At 39.1% G+C, this 16,924-nt stretch overlaps 1 protein-coding gene across 6 annotated transcripts in view; it reads left to right on the forward strand.

The window, feature by feature from the left end:
- The window catches only part of ZNF385B (zinc finger protein 385B), a 185,319-nt gene that overhangs the window by 126,164 nt on the left and 42,231 nt on the right, over positions 1 to 16,924 (forward strand). For all 6 annotated transcript variants that reach the window (XM_042461595.1, XM_042461602.1, XM_042461621.1 and 3 more), the window contains one exon: positions 6,567 to 6,677. In XM_042461595.1, the coding sequence (XP_042317529.1) occupies positions 6,567 to 6,677 (111 nt within the window). The remainder of the gene's footprint in view (positions 1 to 6,566; positions 6,678 to 16,924) is intronic.

Genomic DNA, 16,924 nt, shown 5'->3' on the forward strand with positions numbered 1-16,924 from the left:
TTTTATGTCATTAGAAGATGTAGACACTTCAGTGCATATTTTGGGTATAGGTGTTTGATTTCATATGGAATAACTTTTTGCTGAATATATATTCTATTTATGATTGAGACCTTGTCACCTTACTGCATGTTGCTAACCCTGTTCTCAAAAGCAGCTAGCATAGGAGCTATTTAGTGGATTTAGTAGAAACCACACTGTGCCAGTAGAATACCAGATATGGCAGTAGAAAATTTCTGATACATCGGCATATTGGTCTGCTGGAGGAATCATTCCACTGGTTACACCAGTGAGTGGTTACAACAGGGTAGAATCCTGGGCAAGGTATGCATGACACAGGGGCAAGCACACAGTATTTTGCTACTGTCTCTGCCTTGAGACATGTCTGGGAGAAATATGGGATATAAACACACACACACACACACACACACACACAACCCACCCCACACCATCAACAGGGCAACTTTGCACAAGCTCCAGACCTGGTACCAAGAACTGACTTCATGAGGATGAGGAAAATTAAACAGAGCCAAAACTGAATTTAGTAAACTAAAGGCTTAACATTTGATATTATAATACCAACCACATGGAACTGTATCCTAAAGCAAAAGTATAAGGAAGTATTTCTAGTTAATTTTGCTAATTATTTCATTTGTATAATTGCAGATGGACAAAAGCACTTAGAAGGTTTAAATCTGTGCTGTCTGCATCAGTATGGTGACCAATAGAACTAAATAGCATTATTTTTTCTTTCTTATTTTATCCACCTTTTAAAAACTTTTTTTAAAAAAAAGTTATGGAGTAAGAAAGGAGAGATATAAGGAGAAAAATGAATTAAGGGTGCACACAACTATGAAAAAGATTGCCTTTGCCAGATTCCCTTGTACCAGGTCGAGGAGTTAAATGCCTAAGCTGATCACTTCAGACATCTCCCAAAGATCTGAAGTCGTTGTGAAATAGATGCAGAAAAGGGTGCTGGGCATAATTCAGAACAAATGCTGGAAATGACTTTCCCTCACCACACCCTGGCAAAAGATGGTTAGAATTTGTTCTTCATGCAAGATGCCTTGCATGAGGGAGCAGATGTCTTCATGCAGGATGCCTTGCATGAGGAAGCAAATGTCAATTCAATTTCCCTGAGTTTTGTCCAGGTATTTCCAGAACTGAAAAGATAGAAAATGATTGGGTTTAGGGAGTGACACAGAACTGTTATTTCCATGTGATGTGTCATTTTGTTTAATTATCATGACACCTATCCCGTACTCCTATCTACTGAGAATGAGTGGACAAACCTGGATTCAGCTATGTGCTGACTTTAGAGACCCAGGCAGAGGTAAAATGGTGACAGTAGTGAAATGCTTTAGATATACATTTTTGATCATTGATGATATCATGACATTGCTACAGTTCAAACAGTATTTTGCTACTTTTGGCTGCCTAGAAGTGTCAGTCATTGACACTGGCTCAACTCTGCAAGGGTAATATTGCAGAATGTTATGGAATGCAACAGTATATGTCACAAATGCAATTCTTTCCCCCATTCTTTCAACAATGGGTTGGCAAAACAGTCGCTATGGTTAGCGAAGTTGGGGTTATGGTCCATGGGTAAGTCCATCTTGAAACTCCAATGGGATGTTAAGAAGCCCCCCACATGCAAATTCTTGGAGTATTGTTAACAGATCTCATATTTGATCAGTTGCTGCCTTCTAATTTGGATTTTCATAGGCCAATGTTAGATACGGAGTTGTAACATAGCTGTGTACCTGGGTGACTCCCTTTGAGCAAACCGTCATACCCTTCAGATAGGTGAGCAGATCTGCATACTAATAGTCTGCTGTGAAACCATTTGCACAGTTAAGACTCATGTGCCAGCTGCACCTGTTCTGGAAGTCAGATCTTGATTACATCACATATGGACTACTGTAATGTACTCTGCAGCAAGAACCAGTGTAGTGGTTTGAGTGTTGGATTACAACTCTGGAGACCAGTTTGATTCCCAGGTCAGCCATGAAAGCCACTGAGTAACCTTAGGGAAGTCACATAGCCTCAGGGGAAGACAATGGAAAACATCCTCCGAACAAACCTTGTCAAGAAAACCCCATGATAGGATTGCCATAATTTCAAAACAACTGGAAGACACACAATAACAACAACAACAACACACTCTGCATGGGGTTGCCTTTGGAATCTGTTTGGAAGTTTTAAGCAGGTCCACAGTGCTGTGGCCAGAATGTTGACTTGGGCCACATGGAACATACTGCCTTGTTGAAAGAGCTTTATTGCCTTTCCCTTCATTTCTAACCACAACTGTAAGTGCAGGTTATGACCTATTAAGCTTAGGTTCAGCCTTTCTGAGGGATTGTCTGCCCTGGCAAAATAAACTGGTTTCAAACTGACTTGAAGCCTATCTGTCCAAAATAACCAGAGCAAAAAGAAGCTTTCATACTCCACTTTGATGTGGAAAATGCGCATCATACTGGCATATAAACAACATGGCACAAGTGCAGGAATGTGGGGGACATAGGTGGCATACTACCTATGTGCCCAGAGACCAGTGAGAAGCAGGTGCTGGTGTCATTGCTCGCCATGCAGTTTTTTCATTTGATCATACAGGCACATGAGTACCCAGCTGCACCATCAACTCATTGCACCATCAAGCTGTCACACACCTCATGATGTGATAGTACAACAGAACAGCAGGTTGCTAATAATGCAATGGATGTCATTAAAATAAATACAAACCGGACAGCCTAAGGGCATGGTATGATGGTGGGAAATGGGCATGTATGGGGGGCTTCCATGGTTGTTCTTTCTCAATGTTTCACTGGGCGCAGTAATGCACTGTACAGGCAGTGTATCACTCATGCAACTCTGTGGCTTCTCACATGGGGGATCCAAGGCATGGCAGCTGGATAGGAAGAGGGAGATAATTGCCAGTCTCAAATAGTGTGTTTGTGCGATGGTGCACATGCATGAGGGGAAGTGGAGGGGAAAACCAGCAACAAATGCAACTTGATGCTGCATGGTGCAGATTGCCCATGGGTGTTCAGCCTACCTTCAGAGCAGGTTATGTGGACAGTGTTGTTTCCAACTGCTTTTTTTTGGGGGGGGGGGGTGAGATCTGCCTAGTTTTCCCTGTTTGTCTACTCAGCCCCTGAAAGATGTTTACCTCCTTATACAAGCCTACTCTAATTCTGAGATCCTCAGGAAGCAGCTTTTTTCTTGGATAGATCACCATCACCTGTCTGGTGAGGAAATGGGAAACTTCTTGGTGATTGCTCAGTTTATGGAACTTCCTTCCATGGGAGACTAGGCTGCCCTATAGCCAAGGGTCTGATTAGGGGAATTTATTATTAGCTCAATATTGCGAGATGGGCCGGCTACAACAGCCCTGCAGGGTCGTCTCCCAATATGTATACAGAGAAGACCAGGGAATATCTAAGAAATGGAGCAGAGACAGACTTATTTAATTAAAGTCTAATTTTTATTAAGAGGGGTAAGGCACACGGCAATTCAAACACACACACACACACACACACACACAAGGCTCAGGGAAATAAAGACTTTATCATGGGATAGATTTTGCTCTTGGAGATGATGGTTGTCCCGTTTAGCAACTCCCAAACTTCCTGTGGGGAATTTCTAAAGGTGTTGTTTTCCAGGGGTCTTGTGAAGATGACTCACCTGCCTACCTGACCCACTGCTTTGAGAATTATGGCTGCTATCATGGCAGGGTCAGTTTGGGTTCATGGAGGAACTCCACTCACACACCAAAATTTAATAAATCTATATGTTCTAACAGCCCCCTTTCCTATTTTCTTTTGCTAGGAGGCATATACTGTACCTTTTTATTCAGATAGGCATCTAATAATTAATTGTTTTAAAGGAATCTTTTTACAGGGTGTGTAATTTTATTATTATTTAATGATATGTCTTTAGTGTGCTTTAGCTTTTTAAACAAATGGCTTAATTGTATTTTAACTTAATTACTTTCAGGTTTTTAGCTTGTTTTACTCTTGTAAACTGCCTTGGGTCCCTAGCCAAGAAAAAAGCATAAATAAAATATAATGTAAATTTTTTAAAAATCTAGTGTGGAAGAGGTTAAAGAAGGCTATTATCCTTTAAGTAACTGTATTCGGATGGATGTTTACATGATACCTAGATGGGGGTCAACAGAACACTCCCAAAGCATCAAGAAAACAGAAAATGGTAGTGTTTTCTGCATAGCATACATAGCATACATGACTGAAGAATAAGCAGCTTCACATTAAACCCATAGAGTAGGATAGCAGAGAGGTCAAAGTTCAGAGGCAAGTTGGATCAACCAAGAGCAACCAGAAGGTAACAATGAGAAGGAACAGCTTGAGTGACTGATAGAGATGCCTGGTAAATATGTTCCTTAGGGGCAAATGGGTATTTGGTGATATTCCCCTACTAAAATGTATGGGGATTTTTAGAGAGCTTTTTTTTTTAAAGACAAAGAGGTTACTTTTTCCTGGATCCATTTCTCATTTTTCTCTTGGTACTTTTAGTTCTATCCAGATTAGAGGCAGCAGAGGACCTATTATGTGCCTAATAAAGTTCTCACTGGCTTATAGTGGGAATTGTTGCATATTTTCAGCATAGGTATAAAAGTAAGTGGAATATGAAATGAGATATAACTTTGGATTCATTATCTTTCTGATTTTTAATGTGAAATTGTAAGTTGTGCCACTCCCCTTCATTCACTTTTTATCGAGAAGGTTAGCTTAGACAAGTTGCTTTGTGTACTTCAGTCCTATAAAACTAAAAACCAATTTGCCATTCTATTTAAGAAAGAATCTTTAATGTCTGTAAATCCAAGAAAAAAATTCACTGGCCATAAAATGAAATGTTTTTCCACTCTGGAGCTTTTGGTTGATATTCAAATATTTAAACATTTTTATCACCCAGAGCACTAGTAATGATTCTACTAATGCAGAGTGAGTTTTTGAAAAGGCTTAGTTTCAATTGTCTGTAGAATTGCATCACTTGTTGATTCTGTAGCAGAAAGCCCAAGGGAGTACAAGTCGCTTTTTCCTAGTATGGAAGAAGTGTGCAGCATGTGATTGCTTTGAAATAAACACTTCTTACCAAGGAAGACTTCCCCAATTAATTTCTGTATGCAAGAAGTTCAGGAATGTGTTTCACTTTCTCTAGCATGCATTTCATTTGAGAACATATTCTCCCTACAAAATTAAAACAGGGTGACACCATTAATTTCACAGGGCTTTGTTAGGCATGAGCCCCATTGTTTTCAATGGGGCTCAAGCATACACAATATTTATCAGTGAGAAACCAGTGCAGACAGCCACAGTGGTGTGGAAACAGAGGACCAAATAATGAAGGGAGATTGGGACAGCTCTGAGACAAGGATACTTCGGGCTGCCCCCAGAATATGCTGGCCAGTGTAGATAAGGCCTAGTCCTGCTTCCACCTACTTAGAAACCCGAGGCTGCATCCACACTGCAGAAATAATCTGGCTTGACACAACCATGGCTCAAAGCTATGGAGTTCTGGCATAGCTCTGGTGCCGCAACAAGCTACAGTTCCCAGAATTCCATAGCATTGAGCCATGGCAGTTAAAGTGGTGTCAAACTGGATTATTTCTGCAGTGTGGATGCAGCCTGAATCTTTCACCTAAGGATGGAAACAGTTTTGAGTAACAACTAGGTTTCATATTTACAGAAATGGAAGGATTGGACATTATTGGTTTCTTCATCCTCACAATCTTAGGGAGAGTCCTTTGTGCAAACTGAAACCATCACAGTACCTGCTAGAGACTAATCTAGCTGGCCTCCTCCCACATACCATCTTAAAACAGGAATTAAATTCACATTACATGACTTCAACATTAGCTTTCTTTCTTTTTTCCCTTCCCCACTCTCCCTTTCTTGGCCTTGTTTGCCAAAAGTTTAGGAAAACCTTGTACAATATTTTTGGAGCTCTGAGTTGGCCCAAAGAATATTACCCAAATATGGATTAGTTCTGTTTCCAAAGAGTGCTTGCCTTTCATTTCTAAAGCCAAGGCCTGTTTAAGCAAGACCAGTTTGGCAACAAACACAAGTGAATGCATTCCAAAAGAAAATCTTACTTATGTTGAGCATTCACATTCCTCTTCCTTCCTTCTCAAAAGGTGCTCTCTGTTCTCATGCAACAGTGCAAAGAAAATGAAGAAATTCTTGCTTGTGAGATTCTGGTTAGTCCTTAACATTTTTGTTTAAAGAGTGGAGCAGAAAGGTGAAGTTTTAAGTTCTAACAGTCGTTATAACTTAAGACAATTTAAGTTCTGACAGTTGTTTCCTTTTTGCATAATTTTATTGGTGAGTTATTGCTGGAGACAGGTGCTCTTTCATAGGTCAAAGAAAGAAAGATTTGCCATTTTATAACATGTGATCTTTCACCAAATTCTTATCTTTGCCATTTTGTTCTTAGAATCTTTACTCTTTAAAACAGTGTTTTTTTTAGAAACAAATGTTATTTTCAGCTTTTCCTTCTTTACTACCATATGTATAATCCTTATAACTTGTAGTTTTGTATTTGCTCCCCAGATGGATCCAGTGCAAAAGGCAGTTATAAATCATACTTTTGGTGTGTCACTCCCGCCAAAGAAGAAACAAGTCATTTCTTGTAATGTTTGTCAACTTCGTTTTAATTCTGATGTGAGTATCTTAATTTTCTGCTTTATATAGTATCTGTAGTTTTGTTCTGTTCTGTCCATGTGGTCAAATACATTTCAAAGGATGTTCATTTGTAAGCATATAAGTATGAAAATCTTGACCACTCTAGATTGGATTATTTTTAATCATTTTTCACCTGCTTGGTTCAGGGTCTTCCAAAATCTGCTAGATGTTAGAGTCCTCAGAGTACATTAAAAGGAACTAGTTAATGTTATATTTTTAATAATTGGCATTGACCAATACAGCACCATATAAACCTTGCCTACTATTTTAATAGGAAATAAGCCTAGTGTAGGCAGAAATTTTGTGGGGGAATCATGTAAAAGTGCAAAGATTAATTGTGGAGGAATTAGACTATAAAAATAGATAGACTGTTCCATTTATGATGTGATCCTATACACATCCACTCAGAAATAAGTTACACCCAGCTATTTAGATATAGAATTACAGATAAAATATTATTTTTAATTGTTCATTAATCAAATCACATTTCTTTTTATGCAATTAAAAAAAAAACCCCAAATGCTTGCTAGTTTTTTCTGTGCTGTTGCATTCAGTGACCAGAACATCAGATAGTGGGAACTAGCCTAATTTCTATTGATAGGTTTTGCAGCGCTTTGTCATTCACAAGTATGGGATGAAATATTACAGATTCTACTTTGATGAAAACTAAATATCCAGGTAAAAGGCCTGGATGGCTTTGGGGAAGCGTTCCTTTGTTGATCCCACCATCACCGTATGGTAACTGTATATATCAGCTCATAGCCTTTTGTTGACATCTAGAAAGAAAGGCAGGCAATGAACAAGGTGAACCAGCAGCAAAATGTTGCAGTGTGGAGTGCTTTGTTCCATCCTTTCTGATCCCTCTCCATCTCAGCCAGTCAGCATTCTACTCCTACTGAGCATACTTAGTCCTTATTGGGATGTTTAAGGTCACACACACACACACCTGGGATTTTTTCTTCTTCTGAAGTTTATATTTCTACAAACAGTAGTACAATAATACCCTAATTATCTTCTTCTTGTGTTTAGATAGTGCAGCTATCATGATACAACCCTTGGAGCATGAGAGCACTGTTAGTAATGGAGAATGTTCACTTTCAGTAAGGACAGATCCATTTATCCATTTAGGACATCTTTGGCCTATTATGCTGCATTCGCACTGCAGAAATAATTCAGCTTGACATCGCTTTAACTGACATGGTGCATTACTATGGAATTTTGGGGATTACAGTTTGTTGTGGCACCAGAGCTCTCTGCCAGACTGTATGGTTAACAAAACTATAAGTCCCAGAATTCCATAATACTGAACCATGGTAGTTAAAGTGGAATCAAACTAAATTATTTTTGCAGTGCAGATGCAGTCTTAGTGGGCTGTTTAAAAACAATATAGGCATTAAGTTCATATGAGCCACAGCAGGAAAATCCTTTCATGGAAAATATGGAGGATCTACCTTTTAACACAGTGGTTCCCAAACCTTTTCCGGCTATTGCACCTTTCCTTTTGGCTGACAACCCAAACACCCCTCATGTGTATTTCTTGATATTAGATCTACTGTTCTACTGCAAATTCAAAACAGCCAATCTCAGTTGCTGCTCCCTTTGCAGCCATTCACGCTGGGAGCAGGATATGAGCATGCTCTCCTTCCAGCAAAGACCAGTGCATGCAAGAGGTTTCTGAGTTGCTGCTTAGCCATCTGCTTAGTTGCTGCTCCAAAGGTGAACTGGTGCAAAGGGAAAAGCTTCTCCTTTTATCCCAGTCCTTCTGCATCAGGATAAAGAGAGGCATAGCTGGTGTATGTGTGTTGGGGGTTTACAGAGGCCACATGGACTGGAGACTGGCATGGATGGGGAAAGGGAGAGATTTTAACTACAGAAGCCATTCCAAGGTGAAGGACATTTCCCAAAAATTGATCCCAGATGTTCCTTCCCATCCTTCCTCAGAGGCATATCCTCCCCACATAGCTTCAAGTGTCCCCACCACCACAATGCAAATTATTTCTTCTGCTATCACTTATCTCAGCCCGACTGATGAAAGAAAGCAGGAGCAGCAGCATCACTCTAACCTGCCGGCCAAGTCTCAGCAAAGCTCACAAAACTTAAACAGGGTCTCAATTTGAAAGCTCCTTTTTTGCTGCCACTTCTCCCCTGCCACCACATGCTCTAACTTCTTGGCTTCAGTCAACCAATCTGTCTCAGAATGGCACACTCTGGGACACAGAAGCAATGCCCTAAGTCCAGGTTTCCCAACTGCCACTGCCTTTACTAGCAAAAGACATGGCTAAGGGAGCGAGTTTGCACAGGCAGGTGAACAGTGGGAAACATCACCACACAAAGCCATCAGTGAGGGCTGTGTGGTAGTTTTAAGGAATCCTGAAAAGAGGTTGAATGCAACCCTCATCCCCACCATAGTCCTAAAGGCTGATGGCTCCCACCCTGAGGCCTGCCATTAACAACAAAACAATATATATGCAAATAACTCCTGCCTTTCCAGGTCACACAATATATATACCCAAGTCCTTTCCAAGAAGAAATTCTTCTAGAACATGGCCACATAGTCCGAAAATGCCACAAAAACCTACTGCTGATGGTTCCCTTTGTTTTCTTGAGCACCAATGCTTTGACTGAAGCCCCCCTTCAGTTCGGTCCTTTAGAAGCACTTTGTACTCGCAGCTGACAGCTCCTTTCCCCACATGGCTCCCCCTGCTGCCACCTTCCCCCCTCATCACCTCCTTCGATTTTCCAACACCACCCCCCGGGGGGGGGATACTGCCCACTTTGGGAATCACTGTTTTAATATGTGAAGTAGCAATAATGAGAGCAATAATGAGAACAGCCTATAAATCAGTCAGACTGTATTACTATCATCAGTGAATGAACCTAGTGGATACTGTGTATCTGAGATTCAGAATAGGAGTAACTGATCAGCAAACATGACAGAAATCAAACTAGTAAGCAGTGCAGCTGTATTTTGGAATTAACTGCCGGCTTCATTTTTTTAAAGTCTCTGCTGTTATTTGTGAGACTTAATACATTTTGCTAGATCAACTCAAACAGTCCAAAAGAATTTAGAACAAAAAATGCCTATTTTGTTTGTTTATTTATTTATTTGAAGTATTTATATCTTGTCCTTCAGCCAAAAGTCTTGCAGAGTGGCTTAGAGGTTGTTAATTTGACAGTTCCCTTCCTTTAGGGTTAAGGTCTAAAAAATATGACACATAAGGAAAAGGGATGGCAGTGGGGAAGGGGATTACATCCAGCAGATACTGCCTATTCTTTCATCTGCTGCTGGACTAAGGTGTGATGGAGCGCTGCTTGCCTCTTCTTCTCGCCCTCCAAGGCCCAGGGCAGTGGCAATTGGGATGGATAGAGGGCCCTTTATCTGCTTCTGGATTTATTTTCATCAGTATTTCTCATTAATGTCTTTAATGCTTAAATGACCATTTAAACACTTGGATGATCATCGGATGATCATCTAAATGCAATGTGTGCAGTGCAATCCCATATGTATTTAGAAGCATATCCTGCTGTAGTTCAATAGACCCTAGGAAACTGTGTATAGCAGCTTTCCTCAGCCTAGCACCTTCCAGAAGTGCCATCATCCTAGTAAGTATGGTCAAGAGCCATGACTTATGGAAGATGTAGTCTAAAACATCTGGAGGGTACCATGATGGGGAAAATCTGGTGTGTATAGGATTGCAGCCTCAAAATACTACACCTAAAAATAAACCATGACTCCCTCTCCACTTCTAGATACTTAGTTTTGGTCATTTCTGCAAAGACACCCCCCCCCCCCCCCCATGAAACACTTCAAATTGACTAACTCAAAATGGCCTCCCTTTTTAAAAAGTGTACAAGTGAATCCCTGCTACAAGTTTCCATCTGATTAACTTTTTTCCTTTGGTAGTTAACCTCAAGGCAACTGATTACTATGTGTAACAAATTTAAAATGTTATTATGCATATTACTGAAGATTGCAGTTAATGCTGTTTCACCATCATTAACACAGACATTAAATATGACACAAAGAGCAAGTGTGTATGTTTCTGAAATCAAAGCTAAGATTTAAAAGCAGGCTGATCACAGTGTCTAATTCTGAAGAATTTCTCAGTATTCACATTTTTAGAGGGCAAAATCTTAACCCAAGATCTGCAAAGGGAAGCTGACGTTTGTGGAAAATGGGGGGAAACCTCAAGATGGAGGGAATGCTTCAAGTTTTACGATTGGTAGTCTTCCTCTATTTTTTTTTCCTTTTACTTTTTTAATAGTAAAGAAAGACAGCAGCTTCCAGTTGGTTTTAAGCTCTCTTAGGAATGGGTCTGGGAATGATCCTGTGTGATCATGATGTGGCATAACTTCATAACAGCAGTGTAGTGGAAGTGATCTTGTTCTGAACCATGTCGCTGGGATGTACACTCACATAGCAACATTCTTAAGGTATCTCTATCTATCTATCTATCTATCTATCTATCTATCTTTGAGTAGTTGGCAGCCAACTGCCTTCCATTTCTATATCATTCATATTGATTGGTCTGTGACAATAATAAACACATAATATTAACATTTAGAAAGGAAAAGAGAAAATGGACAGACCACACACCTGCTGTGCTAAACTGCACACATCCCTTGTACTGAAAGTATTACAACTTTCCTGGGAATTCCACAAAGGTTGTAGAAATTCTCCCTTAAGAAAACAAGAAACCGAAGAATAAGATGTCTATGCACACACCTGTTTTAAACAGTTTGTGAGCTTGTTTACCTTCTTTCCTCCTGTACCCTCTGAATAGCATTTTAGCCTCACACTTACTTTGTCAGACAACTTGCTCTCAGCCAAGGGTGGGCAGCTTTGGAGAACCTGGAGCCATTTTTCCTTTTATCCTGGGAGCTTCTACCAAAATTTGATGGCAGCTTCATTCATGAGAAGCATTCCATTGCAGCAGCTTGTTATCTGAAATCTGGTAGAAAACCACTATTAGCCAATTAAAATGAGCATATATTTGTTTAAAATATGGTTGTTCCTGTTGCACTGGAAATCAGTAATTTTTATTTTGTTGTATTTTATTTCTTTTTGGCTTTCCCCCAAGAACAGGATGCAATGAAAAACAGTAATTGAAACATTTAAAGTCCAGCACATCCATTTATACCCAATTAGTTGTTATTTAATAAGTTTTAATAATAAGTTTTATTTCTATTTTCCCGCCTCTCCCGACGGATCTTAGTGGGATTACAATAGTGTTTCAACAACAAAATGTCTAAAATTACAGTGTAATATCAAAGTAAAACAGTACAATATTAAAACCACATTACATCCTGCGATAAAGTTATCTTATTTTCCTGAGGTGCAGTTTTCTTCCGATCTTTATATAAGATCAAGGGGGTATGCTTGCTGGAAAAGATGAGTTTTTGGTGCCTTCTTAAAGGCATCTAGAGTTGGAATCAGTCTGAGCTCTTCCGGGAGGTTGTTCCAAAGTGTGGGAGTCATAGCTGAATATGCTCTTTGGGAAGTAGTTACTAGTCTAACTTTTGTGTGATCTAGTAAATTCTTCCCAGTTGTTCTGAGAGTGTGGGGCAGATTATACAGGGAGAGGCATTCCCTCAAGTAACTCAGGCCCAAGCCATATAGGCTTTTTTGCTTTTACCATGTATGTTGGATCCCATTCCCTACAAGGGAAGGATTTTTGAGAGAATAACAGACTTTGCATTAAAACTCTGAATTTTTAACTCCGCTTTTCAGAATTAGCATTTATGAGAGCAAGAGTTCTTATGTACCTTCTTTCCTTTGGACTAGTTTGGCTCAACAATTTAACAAAACATGGTTTGTCAGGTTTGACAACTTCATTCTCTGCAGTTATTTAATCAGTTTTCCTCTCATTGCCAAGTTTGAGAACTAACTCAAACTATATTATTTTCCTCTTTTTTCCATTTAATTGCATCCTTAGAAAGAAAATGACAGTTTCTCACTAACATATTATTATGCCTCTCAGTTTAGTTTACTTTTGTTTTTGAATGAGAACACAAATGTAATGGCTCTTCATGGAGTTTTGTATTGTCCTTCCTTCCTTAGGCAAGGCTAGGCATGGGCTGTGCTGAGTATTTATAATTTGAAAGAATGAGGATGCTCCCAGTGCAAGGGTCGCAGAAAGCTATGCTCTGGATCTCAGCACCTGATGGAATAGAGGAATAATATTAATGATCTGTCTTATAGGGTAGTGGTAAAGCTTAGGAGAAAGCAATAGTAAGCCTCCTCTGAACAAACCTTGTCAAGAAAACCCCATAATAGGACCACCTTAGGGTCACCATAAGTCAGAAATGACTTGAAGGCACAAAACACACAATAAAAGCTCATAGATCTGGAAACTTTGAAGTGCGCTGCTGCTGCTGCTGCTATTTTTACCACTGCCACAACACAGTCACCTCAGTCTTTATTCTCTCCTTTTCACCTTTGACGTCAGACTCCATCTTCTGGACTTCTACTGTATTACACCTTGATCTACTGCTTTCTGCATGCTAAGTTGCACAACTTTTCACTGAGCAAGTTTTGCTTTTAACATTCTGCTCATAACCAGAATAAAACTGTGTAAAGTTTCTTTGAGTGTGGTCTATAATGCAGTCATGTATAACCTTTGCCAAAGAATCTGCCTTTATTCTGACTTCCAAATCCACCTGATCAGACTCTATTTGTGTCTTCCCACCATCAGAATATCAGTGACCAGGATGATATGCCAACATTTTAAAATACTGTCTAACTTTCAACAAGCTCCAAAACCTCAATTTTTATGAGTACAAGTGGCCAGATTCCTGATATAGTTGGTTTGACAAAATCATGAAGTCAAAGCCCAGGCTACAGATTAAGAAAGTTTACTGAGATTAGGGAGGGAGTTGAAACGGATAAAGTTAGATAAATTCTTTGAAGAGAAACCATCCACTTTTCCTTTTGGTTATACCCAGGTTTATGATTATCAGGACAATAAGGCAATCTATTAAAATCTGATCTGTTGTGTTCATCATCCTATGCAATTTTTTTTAAATAGCAAGAGCAGCAAAATTAAAACCTGGTATCTGCCTCCCCAATTTTCAGTGTTAACCAACAGAGCAGGTCAAATAATAACAGAGGAGATTAAAAGACTCCCAGGTAGCTCCCTTTCAAGAGTGTGCAGCTTTTACCACCATCTGCCATGTGACAGCTATCCTCTCCAGCAGCTGTTCTGTCTCAGGCAGAATTTCTCTGAAACTGCTCTGTAATGTCAAGTATCTGAAAAAATAACTTCCCCTGATCTGAAAATCCTGCTGTGGCTTGTGTATGTGAATTTCCACATATATAGATGGCAAGACCTGAAATTCAGTAGTCACTCAAACAAAGAACACCTTGATTTTGCACCTTTGCCTTCCCAAAGCAAAGACAGATGCACTCAAAGTTGCCACCAGTAGCCTTGTAAAGAATACTTGCACTTTTTCATGTTTGAGAAGAAAGACTGTATTGACACACCAAGACACCCATGCAAGAAAATGATCAAACGCTGCGAGATTTTTTTTTTCAATTTGGTGACCTTTTTGCAAAACAATCATTTGTGCAAAAAACAAAACAAAACAAAAATCCTAACCTGGAAAAATACATTATCTTTTGGCACAAGAAACTGACTTTTGTGAAAAGCTTTGCCAAAAGATATTAAAGTCTTTTAATAAATACACAAAATCTCTCATAAATTTGTCCAGCAGGGAGAAAACTTGGAATCACCCATTTTTGCAAGTGAGAATCAAAGAAGCAAAAATTTATATCTCTAGCTTTCAGCATTGTCTGTCTGGTAACAGCTACTCTTTTAACACTGATCCAGGAAGCAGAATAGGGTTTACACAGAATTTGACAGCTGTATGCCAGGTCCAGAAAAAGGATGATGGTTTTGCACCTAAGTACATGCTGCAAACAAAGAATCTACAAATAAGAACACATGCAGTTTAAAAATAGTCACAGTGATAGTGGGGAGGGGACAATGGTAAACAGTATAAGAATGTGCATTTCTTTCAGGTGCACAAACCTAGGCTTGGTTACAGCAGTGGCGTCACTAGGAGTATGCAGAGCACACCAGGTGGTACCCTAAAGGGGGGGTGACACCACTGCTTTCCCACACATCTGCATTTTGGCAGGAACAGGCTGTGGCATTCACCTGTGTCCTTTTAAAATGCTGAAGGAATGGTACACGTGGGCTGAGGTTCAGTGGGAGGAGAAAGGAGAGTGAGAGAGAGAGAGGGAGGGAGAGAGGAAAAAACAGTTTTTAAAATTAAAATGTAAAAAAAATAAAAGTAAAGAAAGTAAAAATATTTTTTTAAAAAAAAATCTTTAAAAACATCATATTTTGCCAAATTTTCACTTTAACCACATGAAATGATGTATATGTAAATACGTTTAAGCTGTGTGTATGGTATTGTAATTTAAAGGTATAAAATTAATTTTGCTAGTTGTTTATGTCACAACTGTTGACATTACATTCAGTTATATATGGGAATTATAATTTTCAAATAACAATAAAACAAAAAGAATTCCTAAGGATTCTGTATGGTGTGATAGGGGAGGGGGTCAATGAGGTGTGTGTGACACCATGAGTTACCGCACTGGGTGACACCAAATCTAGTGATGCCACTTTAGTTACAGTAGTGTTGATCTAAAACTTCACAGATAGTGCTGACTGGAATACCCAGTCTACAAAGGGAACCACTTATGCAGATGAACTTAACATCCACGTATAGAAAGATCTTGTTGATATCCTTACAAACAATATCCACTAAAGTTATAGTAACTATATATAATATATATATATATATATATATATATATATATATATAATCCTTCTCCGCTAGGTGCAGTGATCAAGAACTAAGGGAAGATGAGTGTTTATAGATTGAAAAGCAAAGATCGCATTATAATTCAAACAAGATACAGATTTTATACACACATAACCCCAATGTACCACTGTACTTCAGTTTGAGTACCCCATAATCACCACAGTCGCAGAATATGTACATCCAGACAGGGATCAGTTCACAAGGTAAATTGTTTCATATAACAAGAGATATGTGAAGCTGGTGGAGGGGAGTGACAAGCATTGTATTAATGTTGTGATAAAGACTTGTGTCTTTCATGTGAAAACCATCTCATTAGAAATAAAAAAAATGCAGTCTTGGAAAAAAGAAACAGGTGTCAGATTAGTTCAGTAAGACTTTTAGGATTCCAGTCTGGGATTTAAGGTGAGACAAAACAAATCTTCTAAAACAGCTCAGTATCAGAGAGAACCTATCACTAGAAAATTACATCAAACCCCAAAAGAAGCTCTGGACCATGCCAGAATTTAGTCCCAATGGTAGTATAATACTTGAAAAGATACCGTGCTGACAGCAGTTTTATTTGTGAAATGAAAATACCCCAAAGAAAATTTAGTGACAAGTCTAAAATAGGACTGTGGGACAACCAATAACTTTTGCAGATTTTCCACTACCACTTATTATTCATTTATGTATATTTCCAGCCTGCAGTATTCCTAAAGCCCTGGGCCATTTTTTTAAAAACCCAACCCAGAATGATACTAACAATGTAGAAAGAATCAATAACATCAGGTGGAAATCCACCAAAAGTGTAGCTGGATTTTTGTCAAACGCCCCCCAATAAGACTATTTATATTGATTCTTTAAGTTTGGAGGGTATTGAAGCAGATAGGAGGTAATTAAAAGCATAAATCTCAGGAAGCCCATGAAGGTAATTCTCTGCTTTGCAGGCAGAGCTGACAAAATGATGAACACTTCAGCTCCAACATGACAGAAATATTACATGATTACAGGCTGCAGGGGCATAATGTGCTGAAACTTCTCTTCAGTAGCGGCTATTTAACAAAAGCTTTTTTAAAAAAACAAGTTTCAGGGTTTTTGGATTTGTTTGTTTGTTTTCAATAAGAATCCATGTACTTACTAAATGATTGACTTGACCATATTTCCCCTGGCCCTCCACATTCTTTTCACACGCTGTTTTTTTCATTATTTTATTTCAATAAAACAAGTACTTTTACTTTCAAAGAATCATTGGCAAGGTTGGCCTTTGGCCAAGGTGAGGTACCCACTTTAGGCAGATAATGGTTTTGGATGTCACAAAAGGACAGAAGTTTGCTAATTATTTGATTTAAGTGGGGAGAGGGAGAGACATTGCTAAGATTTGGTGCTTCAGGTGACAGAAAATGTGGCCAGCC

This window comes from Sceloporus undulatus, chromosome 1 (assembly GCF_019175285.1).
Source record: "Sceloporus undulatus isolate JIND9_A2432 ecotype Alabama chromosome 1, SceUnd_v1.1, whole genome shotgun sequence".
NCBI lineage: Eukaryota > Metazoa > Chordata > Lepidosauria > Squamata > Phrynosomatidae > Sceloporus > Sceloporus undulatus.